At 33.6% G+C, this 21,609-nt stretch overlaps 1 protein-coding gene across 1 annotated transcript in view; it reads left to right on the top strand.

Moving 5' to 3' along the window:
- The window catches only part of LOC111053522, a 167,126-nt gene that overhangs the window by 91,222 nt on the left and 54,295 nt on the right, over positions 1-21,609 (top strand). Inside the window, exons 9-15 of the mRNA XM_039431992.1 lie at positions 5,718-5,772; positions 11,589-11,691; positions 13,420-13,500; positions 14,016-14,063; positions 16,669-16,894; positions 18,645-18,770; positions 19,697-19,943. Of these exons, the coding sequence (XP_039287926.1) occupies positions 5,718-5,772; positions 11,589-11,691; positions 13,420-13,500; positions 14,016-14,063; positions 16,669-16,894; positions 18,645-18,770; positions 19,697-19,943 (886 nt within the window). The remainder of the gene's footprint in view (positions 1-5,717; positions 5,773-11,588; positions 11,692-13,419; positions 13,501-14,015; positions 14,064-16,668; positions 16,895-18,644; positions 18,771-19,696; positions 19,944-21,609) is intronic.

Here is a 21,609-nt window from a genome sequence, read left to right as displayed (position 1 = left end):
TAATGCATGGAATGAATAATCCACTTGTCAGCTGATTGATTATGAATAATTCTATAGTCTGATTAATTCTATCTTCAAAGTAGACGATATATAAATAGTGATATCAGAGTATGGAGGAATTCCTTTTCTTTTCATATTATCCTTAAAATGCAAAATTTCATAAAACCTTGTGTATACATCGACGCGCAGTTGAAAAAGGAATATTCCTGCCAAATCTCATCGAATTCTATCAACGCGTTTGGCCGTAATCGCGTTACATACAGACAAAAGCAAATCGAGTTGAAACATAGACCTCAATATGTTCAGTCAATTATCTATTCCTTAATTCTCTGTGCTCAGTGGGAATATTCAAATAATAAATCATTGGGATTTTATTCTCGTTGTACTGGCTGCACACTGACTCTGGTACTGATAATGTGGGAATCCGTCTCAAAGTTTGACAACAGATAATTGAGTCAGCCCCATGAGCCAATCATTTTCAGGTTATCGTTGAAGCTCAGGTTACCACTCTAATATAATGTACAACCACACATATGATATCATTGAAACTACACGAATACAAGATGATTTCTGAGTTGGTTACCCAACTCGCAATATCTATCTGTAGCTATACAAATCTACAGCTGGTAGCTATATAGGTAACCGTATCAATATATCTTTTGTGAGTAAAATAGGTTAGATTTTCTTAGTTCATTGTTATAAATTTGGGTAACGATCAAAGATAATTACTATTTACATAAAAAATACAATACTCACATTAATTCCTGATCCATCGAGCCACTAGATACCGGAAATATTCTTTAGAACTGCAAAATTCACGAGAGCGCACGACATAGAGGTCAGTTCCACTTGAAATTCGCGACGCGACTGATTCAAAACAAAGGCAGAGGTAATTGACAAAGTTTGACAAGTTATGACAGGCGACTTGCTGACCTGCCGGCCGGCACACAGTTCATGGCTGCCGCGAGACGTTCACCGGTTGCCATGGTAACGGCGCTTGGCGGCAAATTTGAAAATTTCAAAATTACTGTCGACTGAGTTTCGGTAGACAGTTAGAATTGTTGAGCGTTGTTGAATGAATATTTGAATTCCGAAGAAGAAGAAGTAGAAGAAGAAGAAGTAGAAGAAGTAGAAGAAGTAGAAGAAGAAGAAGAAGAAGAAGAAGAAGAGAAGAAGAAGAAGGAGAAGAAGAAGAAGAAGAAGAAGAAGAAGAATGAAAAAGAGAAAATGATAAATGAAAAAGAAGAAGAAGAAGAAGAAGAAGAAGAAGAAGAAGAAGAAGAAGAAGAAGAAGAGAAGAAGAAGAAAAGTGATAAGTGAAAAAAGAAGTTATAATGAAGCCAGCTGATGATATTAAATGGGCTGCACAGCTGTTTAATTATTAACTCTCGCCTAGCCGCAGCGCATGCACAGTAGCCTAATTTGTCATTTTTTGAAAGCTTGGTTGTAATTATTCATAGCCTCAATATCTCAACAATGCGGAATTCATATAATTATATAAGATTAGATCGAATAATTGAATTAAATTATCTTAAGCATTGGTTTGACATAAATATATTATCATATTAATATATAATTATACTCTTATAATATTATTTTCTATGAAATTCATCAAAATACTTCAATATTTAATACTTTAATACTTCAAGATTATTTGAAGAAAAAAGGTTTATTATATTGGAGTCCAAGGACCTACTCCAACATTCTTTCACCTCTCACCTTTAAACTTCAGGATTCATCATTTCAGAGTCAATCTATATATAAGACAGTTGTTATTCGACAGTACATACTGGTAATTGTCAAGCAAATACTAAATTTTCAAGGATAATTCTATTTATGATTTTTTCCTTTCAAATTTTCCATTATCATGCCTATTAACTCACGAGCGGAGCTCGGTCTCCCGATATTAAATTATTATGACAAGATAATCCTATACTATTCTACGTATGATTTCGTATGAGACACTCAAGCATTGTGTTGATAGGTCTTGAAAGAACGTCAAAATGAACGACAACTGTTCGTCTCTATTTTGAACAGTTTTTTTTCTGCTCAACTTTCTGCCGATGCGTGAACACTCCTATAAGAACCAATGTTAATTTAAAGTTAATTCTGTCGTCTGCTCGTTACGAAAACACCCCTTAAGTGATTAAAAATGAGTTCGTATGACGTATCCTCACAGAGCATTCAAAACTACAATAATATTATTATTATAAGCAAACTAAAACTGTAACAAACTTCAACAATTATTATGGTGAGATAATCCTATACTATTTCACATTACTATTAATGATTTAATGTTAATTTTACAAAACCAGTGACCTTGCTACCTGTCATCATACATACACACAGCTTACAAGTTTCTATAAAATTATTCTCTATTTACAACTATAACTGAACAGTAACTGTACAATATTCATAGTTGCTCACAAAGTTTCAAGCACTATTATTTAAAATACTATTCGTATTCACTCTACACAATTATTTGACAATAAACTGTAGCATAATTGAACATTCTTAGGCTCAACTCACACATACGCGACTCAGGTCGAGAAGAGACTCAACCATAGTCGAGAGAATGTGTTTCCAAATGGTGACACTCAGACCAGTCGACTCGAGACTCAGCGACTGTCACCATTTGAAAACACATGCTCTCGACTAGGTGACACGCAGACCAGTCGACTAGAGCCTCCGAGACTGTCACCATTTGAAAACACATGCTCTCGAATAGGTGACACGCAGACCAGTCGACTAGAGCCTCCGAGACTGTCACCATTTGAAAACACATGCTCTCGACTAGGTGACACGCAGACCAGTCGACTAGAGCCTCCGAGACTGTCACCATTTGAAAACACATGCTCTCGACTAGGTGACACGCAGACCAGTCGACTAGACTAAAGCCTCCGAGACTGTCACCATTTGAAAACACATGCTCTCGACTAGGTGACACGCAGACCAGTCGACTAGAGCCTCCGAGACTGTCACCATTTGAAAACACATGCTCTCGACTAGGTGACACGCAGACCAGTCGACTAGAGCCTCCGAGACTGTCACCATTTGAAAACACATGCTCTCGACTAGGTGACACGCAGACCAGTCGACTAGAGCCTCCGAGACTGTCACCATTTGAAAACACATGCTCTCGACTAGGTGACACGCAGACCAGTCGACTAGAGCCTCCGAGACTGTCACCATTTGAAAACACATGCTCTCGACACATGCTCTCTACTAGGTCGAGTCTCTTCTCGACCTGAGTCGCGTAAGTGTGATTTGAGCCTTAGAGTGTCTTCAAGTAACGTTCCAATGTAGCAACAATTACTCACTGTTCCCGGAAGGGTGAGCCACATGTTTTTACTGTAATTGAGGGGTTCCCCCATTGTCTATGCTCTTGTCTTTTCCCCATCTATATTGCCTCTAAAATGCGCAATCAATCTATTGTATTCGGAAATCCCCCTCTAATGATATAGTTTTACAATCGGAAACAATGAAGACGGCGTTGAAAAGAAGAGAAACAGAAAAAGACCAGGGAGAGTTTCCTGCCTATTTTTATGATTGTTAGTGCTGTTTGCACAGTGTCAGTTGTTAATGTTGTGCAAAGGCTAGAAATGAACATTCTACTGTAATAAACTCAACAAAAAGGTATGTTTGGTCATTTTTAGTAAATTGGATAACTTTCTCGAAAATTGATATTTTTAGAAAATTTTTGTTCTACTAGATCAACAATACCATAAAGAATCAATCCTCTGAATCTCATGGATTTATCTCTTACCGAATTTGAAATGTTCTGTCCCAAAAATTTAAACTTTAGACGCTCATATCTCAGAAAGTAATGATTGGAAAAAATGTTTTCCTGAGAAAACTTTTTTATTTTGATAGTTTGATAATAGTTTTATCGAAAAACTTTGAAAAATGTCACCAGTAGAAAGGTTATTTTCAGCTTTTGCACAGACTCAAGGAATTCCATTTTAAACTGGAGTTTATCCTTATTAAGTATAGTTTGAGTTTGAGCTGCCAGTTCAATTTAATCAATTCAGTTTGAGCTTCTTAAACAGGCCTTAGTGCCGTTTGCACAATGAGAGTTTCAACTGAATTGAATCAGTTGGGGGTTTAATCTCAAACTGAACCACAGTAGGCTATAACAAACAGTGATGACATGGATTTGATTATTGAATTTGAAATAAAATTTTGTTTATTCTTTTATTGATTCAATGATACAAAATTATTATTATATTATATAATATTTATATAATATAGCGATGTGAAGAATATCTCAACATCACATATTATATTATATTATATAATATAATATATACCATTTTTTAAATAATAATTATTTGAACTGGCACTGTGCAAGTGACACTGCTTAGAAAGAGGAAAGGTATCCAATTTTCCTGTGGATTGCTTCAAGATTATTTGAATTTAATCAAATAGATGAGAAATGGAATTTCTACTTAGATTCAAATAAATTATGGAAGCATTATCCATGAGATTTGAATTATATTGGATCAGTGTCAAAATTTAATTATTCAAACAGTATTCGGTATTGTTGTGAAGTTTCGCATATAAATTATCAATTTACCAAGGTTGATCAAAGGTCTATTTTCAATTCTTTAAAATTTCATTACGTCAAGCTTCCAGTTTGTCAAGTTTTAAATTGGACCATTGCGGAGCACGGGTTACCTGCCAGTCATAAATAAAGTATGTCTCCATTGAGCACACTGCTAGATCCAATCATGAATATATGTTTTGAAGTTGAATGAAAAAGACTAAGAAATTGTCAAAAATTGGTTTTTGACAGTTTCTTAGTCATTTTCATTCAATATGAATAATTACCACAATATCGACTTCTCAACTACACAAAAAGTATATGTTTTGAAGTGTTTTAAAACTGCTCACAATCCATGCACGCTACCAAGACGCGACGATCATGATAATTCGACCTTTTACAGCTTGTTTTTAGAAGCTAAGGAACTGCCTACTAGGCGTAAGTCACAGCCTACCATCCAGGCATGCAACATTAGCAATCAGAACAATCGTCAGAAGCAAATCAAGCCCAAGTTCACGCGCTAAGGACAAATAGGACTTAATTCTTGCTTCAGGGATTGGTGGATTTTCAAACCCCAGTCAATCCTCACGACACGCAATGTGTAGTTAAACTTGTTCCAATGCAAATTTCCAACTGCCTGTTGAGAGAGCTGTTGTGAAAAACGAGTTGGAAGTAATATCATATACAAATCGAAATGAATATGGAAATTCTCAATAGAAAAATTGTATAGAGAATGTTTGATATGGTGTTCAAAATATCCCTATCAAAACCCTACCATTGATCACACAAAAAAGTGAGAAAATGTGCGCCTTGCTCCAAACTGGGATGAGTTTTAATTTCAATTAAAAGAGCTAATGAGCATTAAATTAACATCTTCACAAACTGAGCTCACATTACCTCAATATTTATTAGATTGTATGCTTGCTCTCATGGAGTTAATATGAGTGGTGTTTTATACTTGATTACTACAGTTTTTATTATGGTGTTATGTACTGTACGTGGTGTTTAGCTGAATCCATCTGGAATATTTATGAAATATTGTTCATAGAACTGCTTTTGCTTCTGGCATGTAGTGTGGAAATGACAGGAAACTGGGAACCAATTTTTAAAATTTGCAATCAATTCAATGATGAAACCTATCAATTCAGTAATATTTTGTTCCCCTCTTTTTCAGGAGAAGCGAGTTCTTGGGATGTATGACATTTGCTGTTAAGAATGCAGTTAAAAAGGTGAGTCTATTCCATGCACATACTAAAAAATGATCATATTTAACTCCTTATTATCAATAAGTATTATATCCTCAATTATATTACTCAATCACAATGATTATAATACTTCATTATAGTATTGTAGAGTTGTATCATTTCGTTGACACCAAACAGAAACTCAAAAGTATCAAGCTTCTAGTAGCAGATATTCATAATACTGATTGAATTCTAAATTAAAAAAACCGCAAATAGAGAGATTAAAAAAAGACTCTTTCTAACTCTAGAATGAATATATTTATTCTAGGCATAATCCTATAAATCGAGCAATATTTCTGTTTATATGTTTAGATGTTCATATTTCACCGGATCTCGGAAACTACTGTAACGATTCTCACAAAATTTGAAACATAGTAGGTTTATGATATAAAAATTCGATTGCACTAGGTCTCATCCCTGGGAAAACTCGCTGAACGACATTTAAAGGATAATTCATCCTTGGAAAAACAGTTGAGACTTTTGTCGTCTGTGGATAATAAAAAAAGTGCGTCTGTGGAAAATCAAAATATCTCATCCACGAAATTCATAAGCTGACGTATAGCCAGCTGTAAAATATAAACACGATCATTTTGAAGAATTGTATTCTGTTTATCAATGAATGAAAATAACGAGCGAAGCTCGGTGCCCCGATATTTATTAAATTTATGATATAATCTAATCAATTATATTCAGGAAAAATCACTTGCACTAGATCATAAATCCAGACATAAATCACTCGTTGAAAAAGTAGGGCATGTATTCAGTAGGTCCTTGAAGCCCATCAACTTAAGCTCAATTAAGGAGACTCTCATTATTAATCAAAAGCTGGTTAATTTTAAAAACGAATGGTTAGATAAAAGCGAATACGTGCTCACATGTCTGACGCTAAATTGGACCAGCTATTTTATTCATACGAGTGGAGAGATATTCCGTTAATGAAGCCTGTCGGGAAGATGCAGGCTTGAATTTTCAAGAGACCAAATAAAAAAGTTCAGATTCTCTCAAGTGAGAAAATAAAAGATAAGGGAAGAACGATGAAGGGCAAAGGAGGAGAGGAGATGGAGAGACGGGGGAAAAAGGTGAAGAAGGGAAACAGAGATAACAAGAAAACAAGGGGGAGGTTGGGGACGAAAATTGAGTGCTCCAGAAGAGTTTTCCCTCAACGTTTTTCGAAGAGTGAACGCGCGTGCGGGTGCGGGCGAAGTCACGTTCCTATTTGGAAAAACAACTTTGCTTCTGTCTCCAGTCAGCTGGGAGTTGTTGGCTGACTCTATAATGTGGGGAAACGAGAAAGAAGACAGGTTTAATTTTATTAGGCAACAGTTATGACAGAAATGAGGATACACTTTGGGGCGTGAGTGGAATTTTCATTTTCCCCAATAGAAAACTATTTTGTCTTGGAGAGAATGAGGGTTAGTACCGTATACCAATTAGTGGAAAGTGTAGGGATGAATAGGGTTTGGAGAAGCGGTAAATGAGTCTTCAGCTGTTTTCCTTTGAGCTACTTTCGGAAATCAATAGCGATTACTATTTGTTATCATATTTGTTATCACTAGTAGTTCTGTGAACAGTAGACCTCGCGCTCAGTAAGTTACATTGACCTGTTATGTTTTCTCAAAAATTAATAAACAATTTATCAATTTAAAATGTCTAGAAAAAATCCTAATTAAACATAGAGCTTTCTGTCCTATCGTTCCGTGACGTGTCGTCCCGGAATGTGAGTATGAGCGCTGTTATCAGGTCTGGCTGCCGTCGATACGCCAATCCAATCAACCCATCAGAGAACATTCTGTGTTTTCGTGTTGGCGAAAAATCGGTGCGTTGAAATGAACAAAATAAACAACCATAATACTGATTTCTCACAAACTTCATTTCTCGCTTTTCATGATTTTAGAAATCAATTTATTTTCAATAATATTTGTTGCAATTTTAATCATCAGAGTGAAAAAAAATGTTTTCTATCAATAGCTCCAAACTCCAAACTAGAATCATGGCCTCAGCTTATGGAAAGACAAAGTTAGTAGACAACTGTCTACTAACGTTGATGGAAAGAAGTTTTTGAACGGGTAGTGTTATAGTCTACTAGACAGCTGATTTATGATTAATATTCTATAGTCTGATTTCCACGGTAATATTGGCGTTCAAAGGAGACTCCTTTTCCTTTTGTATTATCCTTAGAATGCAAAATTTCAAAAAACCGTATGTATACGTCGACGCGAAATTCAAAAAGGAACATACCTGTCAAATTTAATGAAAATCTATTTTTGCGTTTCGCTGTAAATGCGGAACATAAAAATGAACAATAAACATATATACATGAAGAAAAATGCAAAAGCGTCGACTTGAATCTTAGACCTTTCTCCGCTCGGTCAATTAATATCATTGATACTGTTTCAAAATACAGTATCATTAATATGATTGATACTGTATCAAGATACGGTATCATTAATATGATTGATACTGTATCAAGATACAGAGAACGTAAAGTAATTGGATGATTGAATAGAAAATATAATATTTTTTGAGAATTCATTGGGATTAGATGAGATTCAAATGCAGAAGATTCTCTTTATGCTAGTTGAAACATACTCAAGTGAGGTCCACGTTATAATGAAAGTGAAAAAGATAGGAAAACGTCGTTGCTAATTCTCTGCCTTGCCACTGCTTTCTGTAGAGGATAGCTAATAACGGTATATCTGATGTTCATATATTAACTGTTCATTCTTTTTAGAATAATCAATCATATTATTCTATTCGTCGGAAAAATATATTTTCAAAAAATGATTAAATTAAAAATTTCAATAATGGAGATTTAATATTATGTTTATTACATTAATTCTACATTGTCAAACGTCGCGGAGATAGAAAAAAGATAGCGCTATCTGCTTTGTCTAATGATAGACAAGGATAGCAACTTCAATGTTGATCAAATACTGCCTTTAATATAGATACTTTATATAATACAGTCCTTTAATACTGTCTTTAAACGTGGACTTCAATATAGTTGTACAGTTGATATAATAATAGTACTATAAATCATATCTAAAGTTACTCCAAGTACAGAAAACTTCACATGGAAGACATTTATTGGGTATATTGTAACGCTCGAGCCAGTTTTCGCCGTACAAGAATTATGTTGAGAAAATCTCCAAATTTCTCCTATATGTCTCCATTTGGAACAGTTTGGAATTACGCTTTTAGTATCGGGAAATTCTATTGACCCAAATTCTGAACTCTCTTAGCGTCTAGGTTTTCGGGCATCTTACCAAATACAAAGATTTATATGATGGTAACGTGTATTCGAATTGGGTTTTAGTGTCGGGGTAGAGAAATTCTCGAAAATTCTGTCACGTAGGTATATCATGTAGGTTTATTCTGTTTATAGTAGGTATTAGACCCTAAATACGTGCCAAACTGCTAAAGATTCCCAAATGGACAACAAAATTTAAAGAACTGAGCTTAGTAAATTTTGATTATGAATCAATAATATCAAAGAAAATACCTGGTATATTCCCAGATTCATTATTCGATATACTTCCACTTTGTTTCTTGAAATTCAAATCTATGAAATCCGAGAGTGAATGAAAATTGAACTTTCAAGTTTCAGAGAATAAAGATGAGAAAATTGATTGTTATAATGTAGAATTATTTATCCAGTGAATAGACAAATAAATACATAAATAGATTGCATTCTGTAACAGCTGTTCTTAGTAAGAAGTTGTTTATTTTTGGCTTCAAAATTACGGTAAAATAACTTAATTAATTCAATGTGCAGTGATAATTTAGTGTAATATTCAACTTTAGTTTTGGTGTCTTAATTATTATTCTTAAAAGTTTCTAGCATATATATTTTTGGATGAAAATTTAACTTGAACTTCTTACAGTAGAATCATAACCTATTTTTTTTTTTTTTTAATATTTCACTATCAAAATTTGGGAATGAAATAGTTTTGGGCAACGCCTGTTGTTTCTTCCCAATCATATTTCTATGATTTGTGATTTTATCCACAAATAAATGAATAGTTATATACTAGGACGGAGCTTAAATGGAAATTTTGTCTTGGGAGCCTAAAATTGTTGGCGTCTGCAACGAGAGCTGTCATGAGTAATCTATTTACTTCTTAAAATGAGAAGACTTCTGAGTGTCCAACGACTGCTACCTAAATGCGTAGTGTATACTTCAAAATGACTGCTTGACTAGATATTAGTTCATCAATGAATCAACAAAATTTGTATCAAATGTACGAATACTACGAATCACAGATATTCATTCATCCCTTTTACCAGAATAAAATAATGTAATGGACATTGTAAATTGAGTTCTCATAAAATCCTGTGTACTCCAAACAAGTTTATTCATTATTCATGAATTCTGCGGCAAACCATCAATACTGTATGAGCAAAATCGTAATAAAATGCAGACTCCAACCTCTATAATAGAAAATAAGAGAGGAAAGGCTTGTATTTGTTACACCTGCAAATCGACAACCTGTTGACACATCATGCACGTTAGAAAACCGTTTCACAAAACTATACTGCAGGAATTCCCAACGAAAATGGTATTGAAAGAGTTTCCTTTCCCTGAGCGAGCAAAACGAACGTATTATAATAATTGAGAATAGAAACTAAATATTCAAAACGAATTTCTAATAACTAGTGCTACTTGTGAATACTTCCAACCAGCCCACATAATTACAGACTAGATGAATCTATCTGTCGCTATCCATTCATAAAAATAATGAACGCCCTGTTTTTCAAAGATTAGTATTGATAGTTACAACGAATTCCATTGAATAGAGTTCTCCCGCCGGCAGACAATTCACAGGTAGCCTCTATTGAATTCAATTCAAAGGAATCGAAACAATAAAAGTCTATTATTTTGCAATCATCTTACTTTACTGGTCAATTGAACGCGCAGACGCGCTTCGACCGCTGTGATGCATTCAACGCGGCGCGCTTCTTTATTATTTTTCTTTTGTCTTTGTTTTATTGATGGAAGTAACCGTCTTATATCCGAACAATAACTGACGCTCTCCCTTCAACCTGTGGCTCGACGCATCTGGCGTGTAGGGATTGCAAAATAGATACTACTTTTTTGTTTTCACGATTTTTTTGTTAGTATACGGATAAAGGTTTAGTGTTTGAGAACATAAAAGGAATACGAATATTAATTTTATTTTTTGAACGTCAGTGAAGAACTACAAGACTTGACCCATCTCGGAACATGTGTTATTTAAATTTGGGAGAAGAATAGCACAAGGTTACCTTATTTTTCCTCTCCCTATCATGTTGATAATGTACTTATTGTATAAATGAATAAAAAAAGTGGTTAAACGATTCTCCAAGCCCGAAATATTGCTACAGTCAATAGTTGATAATAAGTTGTCAAAAGTACATTGACTTTATCACATATTCAAATCCATTCATTTGCTATAAAATGAAATACAAATTTAAAATATATAAAATAAAATAAATATTCTAATAATAAATTACAAAATAATACTACCGGCAAAGAACAATTTGTGAGTTCCAACAACTCTTGAGATATTCTTGATAATCTTTGAGAACAGTAATGGTGTCACAGGGAATTTATGCGGTTTCACTATTCTAGTAATCTACTCTACTAATAAGTGATTTTTTACAAATAATCAGGCATTGAAAAGAAGGAACACGAGATATAAATTGAAATCAAAACCATAAATACTGTATTGGAGTTTGCATTTGCATGCATTTGTTTTCATGAATTCACCCCTATAGAGATTTTAATTAGTATTGAATTTCGATTAATTTATTTGCTGCAGGAAATCAGTGGCACATTCAGACTACTCTCACAAAACTCTGGGAGGACTCAGCATGTTCCTTCAGGCACTGGATCAGGAAACCAGGGGAATGAAGATACTGCAGGTCAGTAAAAATATGTTCCTATCTCCATACTTCGAGTTGTTTCCACTAAATTCTCTGGTGTCTTTTTTCAGAAACTAGTCTCGGCTGTCACACCATCATCAACCTTTATAAAACTAAAAACTAAACATCGAATATATAGTGTGAATAAATAGTGTATTAATAATACGCATGAAAAAAACTAACAAAACCTACTCTAGAACATGGTACGCCATAGTGGAGTAGGTCAATTTCCACACAGAAAAAATTAAACAAGTAGAGGACACATTAATAGAATTTTTTGTAACTAACTATTGTATGTTATATTGTAATTAATCTAATATTTTGTGTAATTGATGTTGTAGTTTTAGTTTTTTTTTTGGGAAATAAACATTTATTTATTTATTTAATGAAATCCTGTTTGTCCACATCACATTCCTGTTAATTTGTAATCGATTTGAAATATGTATTTTATCAATTAACTTATCAAAATCAATTTTACTGATGTCATGGTGTCAAAATCGAATGAAATTCAGTTTTTCACATATATGCAAAGATCAAATGTATAATTCCATGATTAATACAAGTCATGATGAGCATGATTAATACTTGAGACTTGATGAGCACGAAGAAATAAGAAGTGCGAAGGAGTTCTCAGCTGAGATTTAGTGTTTACGAGTTTGTGTTTTTTGATTAATTCCAAATTTCTTAAATAACTCAATATTATTCGTTTAAAGTGGTAATTGAGTGGAATATTCCTAATTAATTTATCAATTTAAGCCATCTAAATTCAAAATTTATAGTGTTAATGTTTATTTGGACCAAAAATTTTATAAAAATTGTACACGTGAAATTCTAACCTTATCTTGGACTTTGTCATCTATAAATTTGGAAGAAAAATAGCACAAGGACTATCATATTTATTTTATCTTCCAATTTTATTACATTAGTCAGTCGTAAGGCCCATTGACGGCTTAAATTATATATTCAGGCGGTGGAACATTCCCGAAAGGGAACTCCCCACCAACATAAGCCATACGAATTTATTTATTTTATTATTACATTAGTGTCATTTTCATTGTAAATAAATAAATAAATGTGTTGTTATGGAGACTGAGATGGTTGTAGGGAGAGTTTAGGAACAGAGGTCTTGTGGATGACCCCAATGACATTGTCCCTGGCACCCAGCTGAGACGTAGAGAGTGGTGTGGCCGTGACCGGTTCAGGACGCAGATGGGAAGGTGTGCTGAGCTGATGACAGTATGAGGATACACCTCTGATCCTCTGTACCATTGTGGACAAATTCAATCAATGAATCACCTGATATCTGAGTGTCCACGACACTCCTATCATGGAGGGCTGACAGAAGTTCATGATGCTGGAGAAAATTGATTGATTGAGTACTTTATTTATGTAGATTACAATATATACTGGCTTATACACTTATATACAATAGCTTACAATACAGCAAAATTAAAGTTGAATTTACGTAATATAGATTAAGAAAATAATCATTGAACTGTAACTGAAGAGGCATGTCGGTGGCTCCACAACTTACAAGATTCTATTAGTATTTAACATATTAAGTGTAAAATTATTTTTTACTTTGACCTATGAATGCATATGCATATATATAATACAATACATTATTCTAAATAGGTGTTTATGTATTGTTACATCAGAGTTGATTTCACTGAATCAACTCATCAATTCATTAGCTTTCTCAACTCATCAAACTATTTTGTTCTACAGTGATGGCGAATCAATCCGATTCCAGTATCGAAGAGCTCGTAAGCATTGAAGAATCCGATGTACCTCCAACGCCAGAACAAGGTAATTATCTGTTATTTGTCATCATCAAATACGTAAATTACTATATAAACATTCTACATTTTACAAACATTCTACTGTATAAACATAATATTATTGTGATCTTAAGGTTATGAAATATTCGAATAAGAGAGGTTTTTTCTCTACCGAAAATGAAGATGATCAATCAATCAATATCCTCTTATTTTTCTTCCTGTCATCGACTCATCGTATGCTATTGTTTTCCAATTATTCTTCTTCAGAGTTGATCATGAATTTTTGAATAAATTTGTAACAAAGTTGGAAATTCTGATTTTTTTGTCAATTGAATCAGAAAATTCAAGTTCACCGCTTTATTATGTTATCCAAAAATGATTCACAACCAGCAACATGATTAGAATTTACCATTAAAATAAAGTACCGGTATCAAACACTCACAACTATTATTCCCTGAAACAGCGGTATAATTTCTTGTAAGTAATACTAGTATTATAGTACTTTAGGATACATTTTCTAATCAACGATCCATTTTATTCCAGGTTCAGAGAGAAGGAAGAGTTCCTGCAAAAAGACTGTCGAGAAAGGCTGTAAGTACAATAATATTCTAATTCTTTAAAGGTTTTCATCAAACAATTTTGTTGTTGATATGTACTTTATTGGTATGGAATTGATATTTCATTAAAGGGAACATTTTTATTGTGTATCATCTCTATTCTCTCAACAAAACTTATATGATCTTCATCACTACAACGTGACCTACCTCTTAACACACACATCGATTTTTGTTCGTACGATATTTTGCCGTCCTTTATGAATTCTATCGGATTAAACGGAACTTGACAAACATCAACTGTTCAATCTAATAGAATCTATAAGGACGGCAAAATATCGTACGAACAAAAACCGATGTGTATGTACTAGCCTTACATATTCGACAATAGTTATATTATTATGTATCTTGTTTCATAAAACTAAATTCATTCAACTCTCAAACGTTTATTTACATTGAATTTTGAAAATCAAGTTGAATAGGTGGACTCAATTTAGGAAAAGTGTAAAAAACGCCAAAAATCCAATCCTATAGTTTGAGTGCTTATAAAATAAATATTCTCAAACAATATTCACTAACAATTTACGTGATCTAAAACTAGATCTCAAATCAGCAATTCAAACAGATCGATCCATTTATTATCCACATGTATTATCCAAAATAAAGTTTAATAGGTGGACTCAATTTAGGAATCATAAGTGTAAAAAACGCCAAAAATCAAATTTGAGGTCACTACAGTCTAAGTGCTTATAAAATGAATATTTCCTAACAATTTCCGTGATTTTAAACTAGAATTCAAATCAGCAATTCATTCAGTTTCATCCATTTACCATCCACACCCACGCACCGGCAAAATATTCACTTTAATAAATAAATAACTTAGGATAATATGTTTTTTAATGCTCGGTCAAGAAAGGAAAGTAAATTAATAATAATTTTATCAAACGAAAATCCCAATTAAATGCTGTAAATCACCCCGAAAACATCTGCTACTACAAATATTGACAACAAGGTAAACAGCTAGATGGAGATATTTGCAGTAGCATAAGTCTTCGGGGTGATTTACAGCATTTAATTGGGATTTTCGATTAATAATAACTAGTAGTTCTGTGAACAGTAGACCTCACGCAGTATTCTCATCCACAAGTACCTGATTGATCCACAAGTACCAGCAATAGACTGGCTTCTCCACACATCTGTGTAATCACTTGTCAGCTGATTTATGTTAAATAAATAAAAAAATACTCCACAACTCACCTTTCCTGACTTTATCGGCAGCAATCGCCAATCTGTACATGCGAAATTGGGCATTACTGCGATCTATATGATAGCACATTCGCTCATATAGTTTCAACTGCGCTTCAAATCCTCTATTCGGCCCAACAAAACGGCGCTGCTTCTTAACCCTATCAACAAAAAACATAGATTCTAGTAGTTCTGTGAACAGTAGACCTCACGCAGTATTCTCATCCACAAGTACCTGATTGAAACTATAGACCTTATGGAAATACACCAATAGACTGGCTTCTCCACACATCTGTGTAATCACTTGTCAGCTGATTTATGATGAATAATTCTATAGTCTGATTTTTTACTCTAATATTGGCGTATGAAGGAGGCTCATTTTTCCTTTTATATTATCCTTGAAATGCAAAATTTCCAAAAACCTTGTATATACGTCGACGCGCAATTAAAAAAGGAGCATACCTGTCAAATTTCATGAAAATCTATTACCGCGTTTCGCCGTAAATACGCAACATATAAACATGTAAACATTCAAACATTCAAACATTCAAACATTTAAGCATTAAGAGAAATGCCAAACCGTCAAATGCCAAACTTGTATCTTAGACCTCACTTCGCTCGGTCAATATTATTCATTAATTAGCATTTGAACAAATGCAACTTCCAATTTATTCCCATCTATCTATAGAAAGTAAATTATTAGTAAAAGTTTGGAAATGAATGACTGTATTATTAGATTCAAGGCTGAAGTAGGCTACACGCATAGCACCTGTTGAACGAGTATAGAGTATGGGAAGAGTGTGAGAGCGACAGAGAAAGTGTTGGCGAAGTAACGGCTATTTCAAGGTCAAGTTGAACAAACGGATTTCATAGCTGTAACAATAGTGTAGTGCGGATTGCATATACGGCTCCTCCATAAGTCAAACAAATTTCATCGTCAAGTTTGAAATTCAAATTATTCGATGGAATTGACGTTGTTTTGCATGATAAAACACTTGTTAACACTCGTAACTTTGTTGAAATTGAGATACGTTGATTCAATTCCTCGTTGAGTTAAAATTCAATTCAATAAAAATAATTTTCCGTGACAGAAAATATGATAAAAGCTCTGTTGAAATCGAAAAACATTGTTCCAATCGCTCATCGAAATTTACACTTAATTCATTATATCAAATTAATATCGTTTTCCGTAACGAAACACTTGATAATAGCTCTGTTGGAATTAAAACTCTTTGTTTCAAAACACAATGTTTGAAACACTATGAAACAAAGTATTTCAACTTCAAGCCATTATAATTGTGGCTCAAATTAACAGTTTCAATTGATTTTTGATGTTTTATACATAATTTTTATTGCCAAATGAATTTAATTTGATAACTTTATTTGATTTTTTCCAGATGACGACAACATCTTCCTCAAGCACCTGGAGCTGGACCCGCCGCCCCCAGAGACGACGCCGGCGGGCGGTGGCAGCGGGGGTGGGGGTGGCATTGGCAAGGGTGGGTCAACGGCGACCATTGTGGGCAGTAAGGGGGGGCGCACCCCCTTCACTACCACACGCAAGTTGTGTCGAAAGCCGGGAACCAGTTTCGGATTCTCTATAGCGTGGACTCATCCACCCAGGTAATTTCCATCTTCCAATCATCATTTCCAATTTCTCCAATCATAAAATTCTTATTCAAATAAATCAGCATTACAATTCACAGTCAACAAAAACAACAATCTTTTTCATTTTGCCACATTTTTTCATCTGCCGTTATAAAATGCACAATCCAATAAAGTTACAAAGTTTTGTGATTTGACAGAAATGTTAATTACTATTAACAAAGAGTCTTACAAATTAACCTGTGATTGTTATTAGATATGGACTTAATATTTTAGATTTTTCTATTTCAATGTTACCTTATTATAGCCTAATTATGCAAATTTAGACAGGGTCATTTTTCAACCCATTAAGCAGGGTTTAAACCAAAGTTATTAACAAAATGTTGATGACTTAATAATTATGGATTCTATTAGATTTAACGGAACTTGACAAACACATATGTTCATTATGTGTATGATAAGTTATGTTTAATCTAATAGAATCTATAAGGATTAAGTTCTTAACATTTTGTTAATAACTTTGGTGTAAACCCAGCTTCACTAAGTGACTTCACTTTATATCTTTATATAGATGTATGTGTGTTTGATATTGAATTTGAATTCGAATTTGCTGTGTGTTGAATTAGAATTAGAATATAAGTTGTCTGTAACTATGATCAGTTGAATGGCAATAATATTATATTCATTTTATGCTTGTCATCTAATAAAAAACATTAACAAAACAACACTAATTTCACGAATTTGAAGGTTTCTGTGACTACGAAAAGGTTGTATTCACACTATTCACTTCTTAAAAATTATTTTTTTAATATATTAATCATTTTGATATTCCAGTTTCAAGCACATCGATTCCTTGACGTTCGATTTTTTGTCGTCTTCATACCTCATAAATTCAATCAGATTAAACATAACTTGGCAAACGCATGATGTGTATCTGCACACGGCTAATAAGCCAAGTCTCGTTTAATCTTTTGGAATTCAGAAAAATATAAGGGCGCCAAAAATAGAACATCCAAAAATCTATGTATTGTGTAGCTGTCTGAGTTGGTCTTAATCTCAATTAAGGTGAAATTGAAACGATATTACTCTTCAATTTTTGTTTCCATTACGAACTGCTTGTTAATAATCACTTTTGAACAAATAAATTACGACATAGCAGTTAGGTACACCTGTACACCAAGTGAAAACGATATTGTCGGTTCCACATAATAATATCAGTGGCTCAAATAAATTATATCGACAGTATCGTTTTCATATCACCTTAATAAGGAGAAATCCACAATATCTCAGTTCATAGTATAAATATTAATCTAAATTTTTGTTAAAGCTGATAAAACTTGAACACAACAGGAGAAAAATAGTCAAAAACTGAATAAGAATCAGTTGTGACGTCAAATTAGTCTAGGAACAATATTAATAATACAATCTATTTCAACAAGTTTATTCCTAAACTTCAAAGATATCTATGGGTTTATAATTATATATTTTTTTCTTTATTAATATATAACCCTTATATTGAAGATTAAAGAACCCTTCAATGTTGATGAAAGTTAACCAGAACACTGGAAAGGAATATCCAAGTATGATTAACACTTCAAATATGATTACCTCAATAAACATTTAATAGGAAGGCTTCCAAGATATTTATACCATATTAATGTCGTTGCCAATGCCTATGAGTAACTTATTCAATAACTGATTTTCGTTATGTAAACAACGTTAATGTTTGTTAATAAACAACGTTAATGTTTTTTTCAACTTGTTACAGGATAGAACGGGTGGAATCAGGACTGCCTGCCGATCAAGCCGGATTGCGCCCCGGAGACTATGTTATATTTGTAGATAAAACCAATGTTGTTACCCTCCAGGAAGAGGAGATCCTTAAATTAATAAAGTGAGTATTAATGGTTATCAATCCACGTATAATGAACTTCTTTGCATGAGAAATTGAAGCTCATTTTCTGTAGTCAATCTTTTGATTGTTGGATCGACTTCACTTAACTCTCTTGCTTTTCTCCAAAATAATTGAGCAAAACAGTAGACAGAAAACACTAGTTTAGAATCTGCAATAATCACGAGAAATAGAGATATATCAATCGATAGAATCTCAGTCTTTCAATTTCCAATCACAATGAGTGAGTTTCTTTTCAAGTTTTAAAATTTTCAATGTACCGTAATTTGAGTATTCTTATTTAATTGGTTTTCAACTTTTCTAAATTATAAATTCCTAGTTTATGAAATATTTTTGACTCAAAATTGAACAGAAATTATGAAGTTTGAACATAACCTTTTTTTGGACAATTTCTATCTAAATTTGGGAAAGGAACAGTTTTGGGCTTCAAACCTGTTGTTCCTTCCCCAATCATTCATAGTTGAGAATGATATTGTATATATCAATGTATAAATAAATGATAATAATAATAAAATTGCCTGCTTGCAATTATGAATTTTAATGGCCAATTATGGTGATAATAATTTATAACTGTGATGAATGTAAGTTAGAATTGGAAGTGTGATTTCAACATTTAATGGAGCAGTTTTCTACTTTTTACTATTCCAAACTCAGTAGCAAATAGTCTTACGACATTCCTAGTTACGTAATGTCATCAGTTAATTGAGGCTATGTAACTCCTGCTTTGGAGGTTTAAACTTTCCCAGAGTTTAAACTCAATACAGAGTTTAAACTGATACTGTGCAAACGGAATTTTAGTTTAAACCAAAAAATCCTGATTTGGTTTAAGCTTTAGCTTAAACTTACACTGTGCAAACGGCCCTAAATTTCTAGTGTAAACTAATTGTTTTGTTTGCGTTTGCTCACAGATCTTGCGGCAACCAACTGATCCTCGAGGTGTACCGTAAAACGAACACCAACGGCGTAGTGGGTCGCAACTCACTTGCAGCCATGGGCCTCCACTCCTCGCACACGCATGCACACGCGCCGGCACGCTCGTCCACCGCCTGCTCAGGGGCGACTACTGCCACCGCCACCGCCTCTGCCACGGCCTCCGCCTCCTTGGAGCTCACCAAGCGCCGCCTCCACCTGCCTCAGGTCACGTTCACCTCGGAGGTAGGTTCCGGAATCATTGTCTGACGCTAGGCAACCGGATCCTGAAAATTTAAGTCAATTTTCAAAGATTCCGTCTGAAGGAATCTATGGTTCCAGTAAAGGAATCTATTTCCGGAGTCGATCTCCGGTAGGTTCTGGAATAAACGTCCGTCAAGTCCCGGAATACTAGTTCTAGGCAGCCGTATTCTAGACTATGCTTCATTTTCAACTCAATTTTAAATTGACAGAATAAGACGTTGATATTGTCAATACCACTAAATTTATTCAAAAATTTATTCATATTATTCTTTCAATTATGGAGAAATATCACAACATCTCATACCATACAATCAATTTTGAATGTCTTTATTTTGTAATATCAAATGACCATCATAGAAGACACTATAAATCAAATACATTACAGAAACCCCATCCACACAAATTAACTTAGAAACAAATTTAGTAAACTCAAATCATTACAATAGAAGACATCTTCATAGAATACGGTACATCACAGAATACTCATTCACACAAATTATCTTACAAATAAATTGAGTTATCTAAAATCATTACAATAATTATAGTGAAGTCCACGTTATAATGGTATAATGGCAGTGTGTGATCTGCAATGGTGCTGCTATCCTTGTCTATCGTTCAACAAAGCAGATGGCGCTATCTCTTTCACGCATTGCGATGTTGCCACATCGTTTATCAACAATGTAGAAATTCAACTAATTGACAAAATATTTAATCTCAATCATGAAGATTTATTATTACATCTTTAAAAATATTTTTTCTCGACAAATAAAGTATGATTAACTATTTTCAACAATAATGAACAGTTAAATTCATCAGATATAGCAGTATCAGCTGTTTGGGTGGCAAGGCTGGGATCTGGCTACCATTTTCTCCTATCTTCCTACACTGCCATTATAGCGTGGACCTCACTATAGATAACAAATCATTACAATATTGTAACAATCATTACAATAGTATGATTGATAACAAATCATTATAATAGAAGACACTACGATAAAATACATCACAGATACCCCATCCACACAAATTAAATTGGAAAAAATTGAGTAATATTAAATCATTACAATAGAATTTTTTTCTGTGAAAACTTAAGATTGAGTTTCAACCTTCCCCAACCTCAAAATTGTTCCAGCAATAAGATTTTCAACTTAAATGTGTGTAACGCTAGTTCGCCTCCATGGTGCACATTGGGTAACGCTAAATGGACTAGCAAATAATAGCGGTCAGACAAACTTATGTTCTCCTGACCATAAACTACACAACATCTCAAAGAATTTAGAAATTTACAGTGTATATCTAGGTATTTGAGACTCATGAGCTATATATTTGTTGTGTATCTGCCATACGCTAAATAATAAATTACAATAGAAGACACTACGATGAAATACTTCACAGAATTATTACTCATCTACAGAGAATAATTAGAAACAAATTGAGTTGATCTAAATAAATCACATGGAATAAAAGTCAACATTCGAAGTATTTGTGTAGCCTGATACATTCTATATACTGTAACACTAAAGTGATATCTATAGGTATAGATATAGCCCAAAGTCAGTGGGTATGACAGTAATGAATTATTGCAATTTTTCCTTCGCCAACACCTTCTATTATAAATAGAAAATAAAATCAATAATAAAAAATTCTA

The sequence above is a fragment of the Nilaparvata lugens genome, chromosome 7 (genome assembly GCF_014356525.2).
Source record: "Nilaparvata lugens isolate BPH chromosome 7, ASM1435652v1, whole genome shotgun sequence".
NCBI classification, from domain to species: Eukaryota; Metazoa; Arthropoda; class Insecta; order Hemiptera; family Delphacidae; genus Nilaparvata; species Nilaparvata lugens.
Note: the sequence above shows the minus strand (reverse complement) of the source record. Positions and strands in the feature narration are given on the sequence as shown.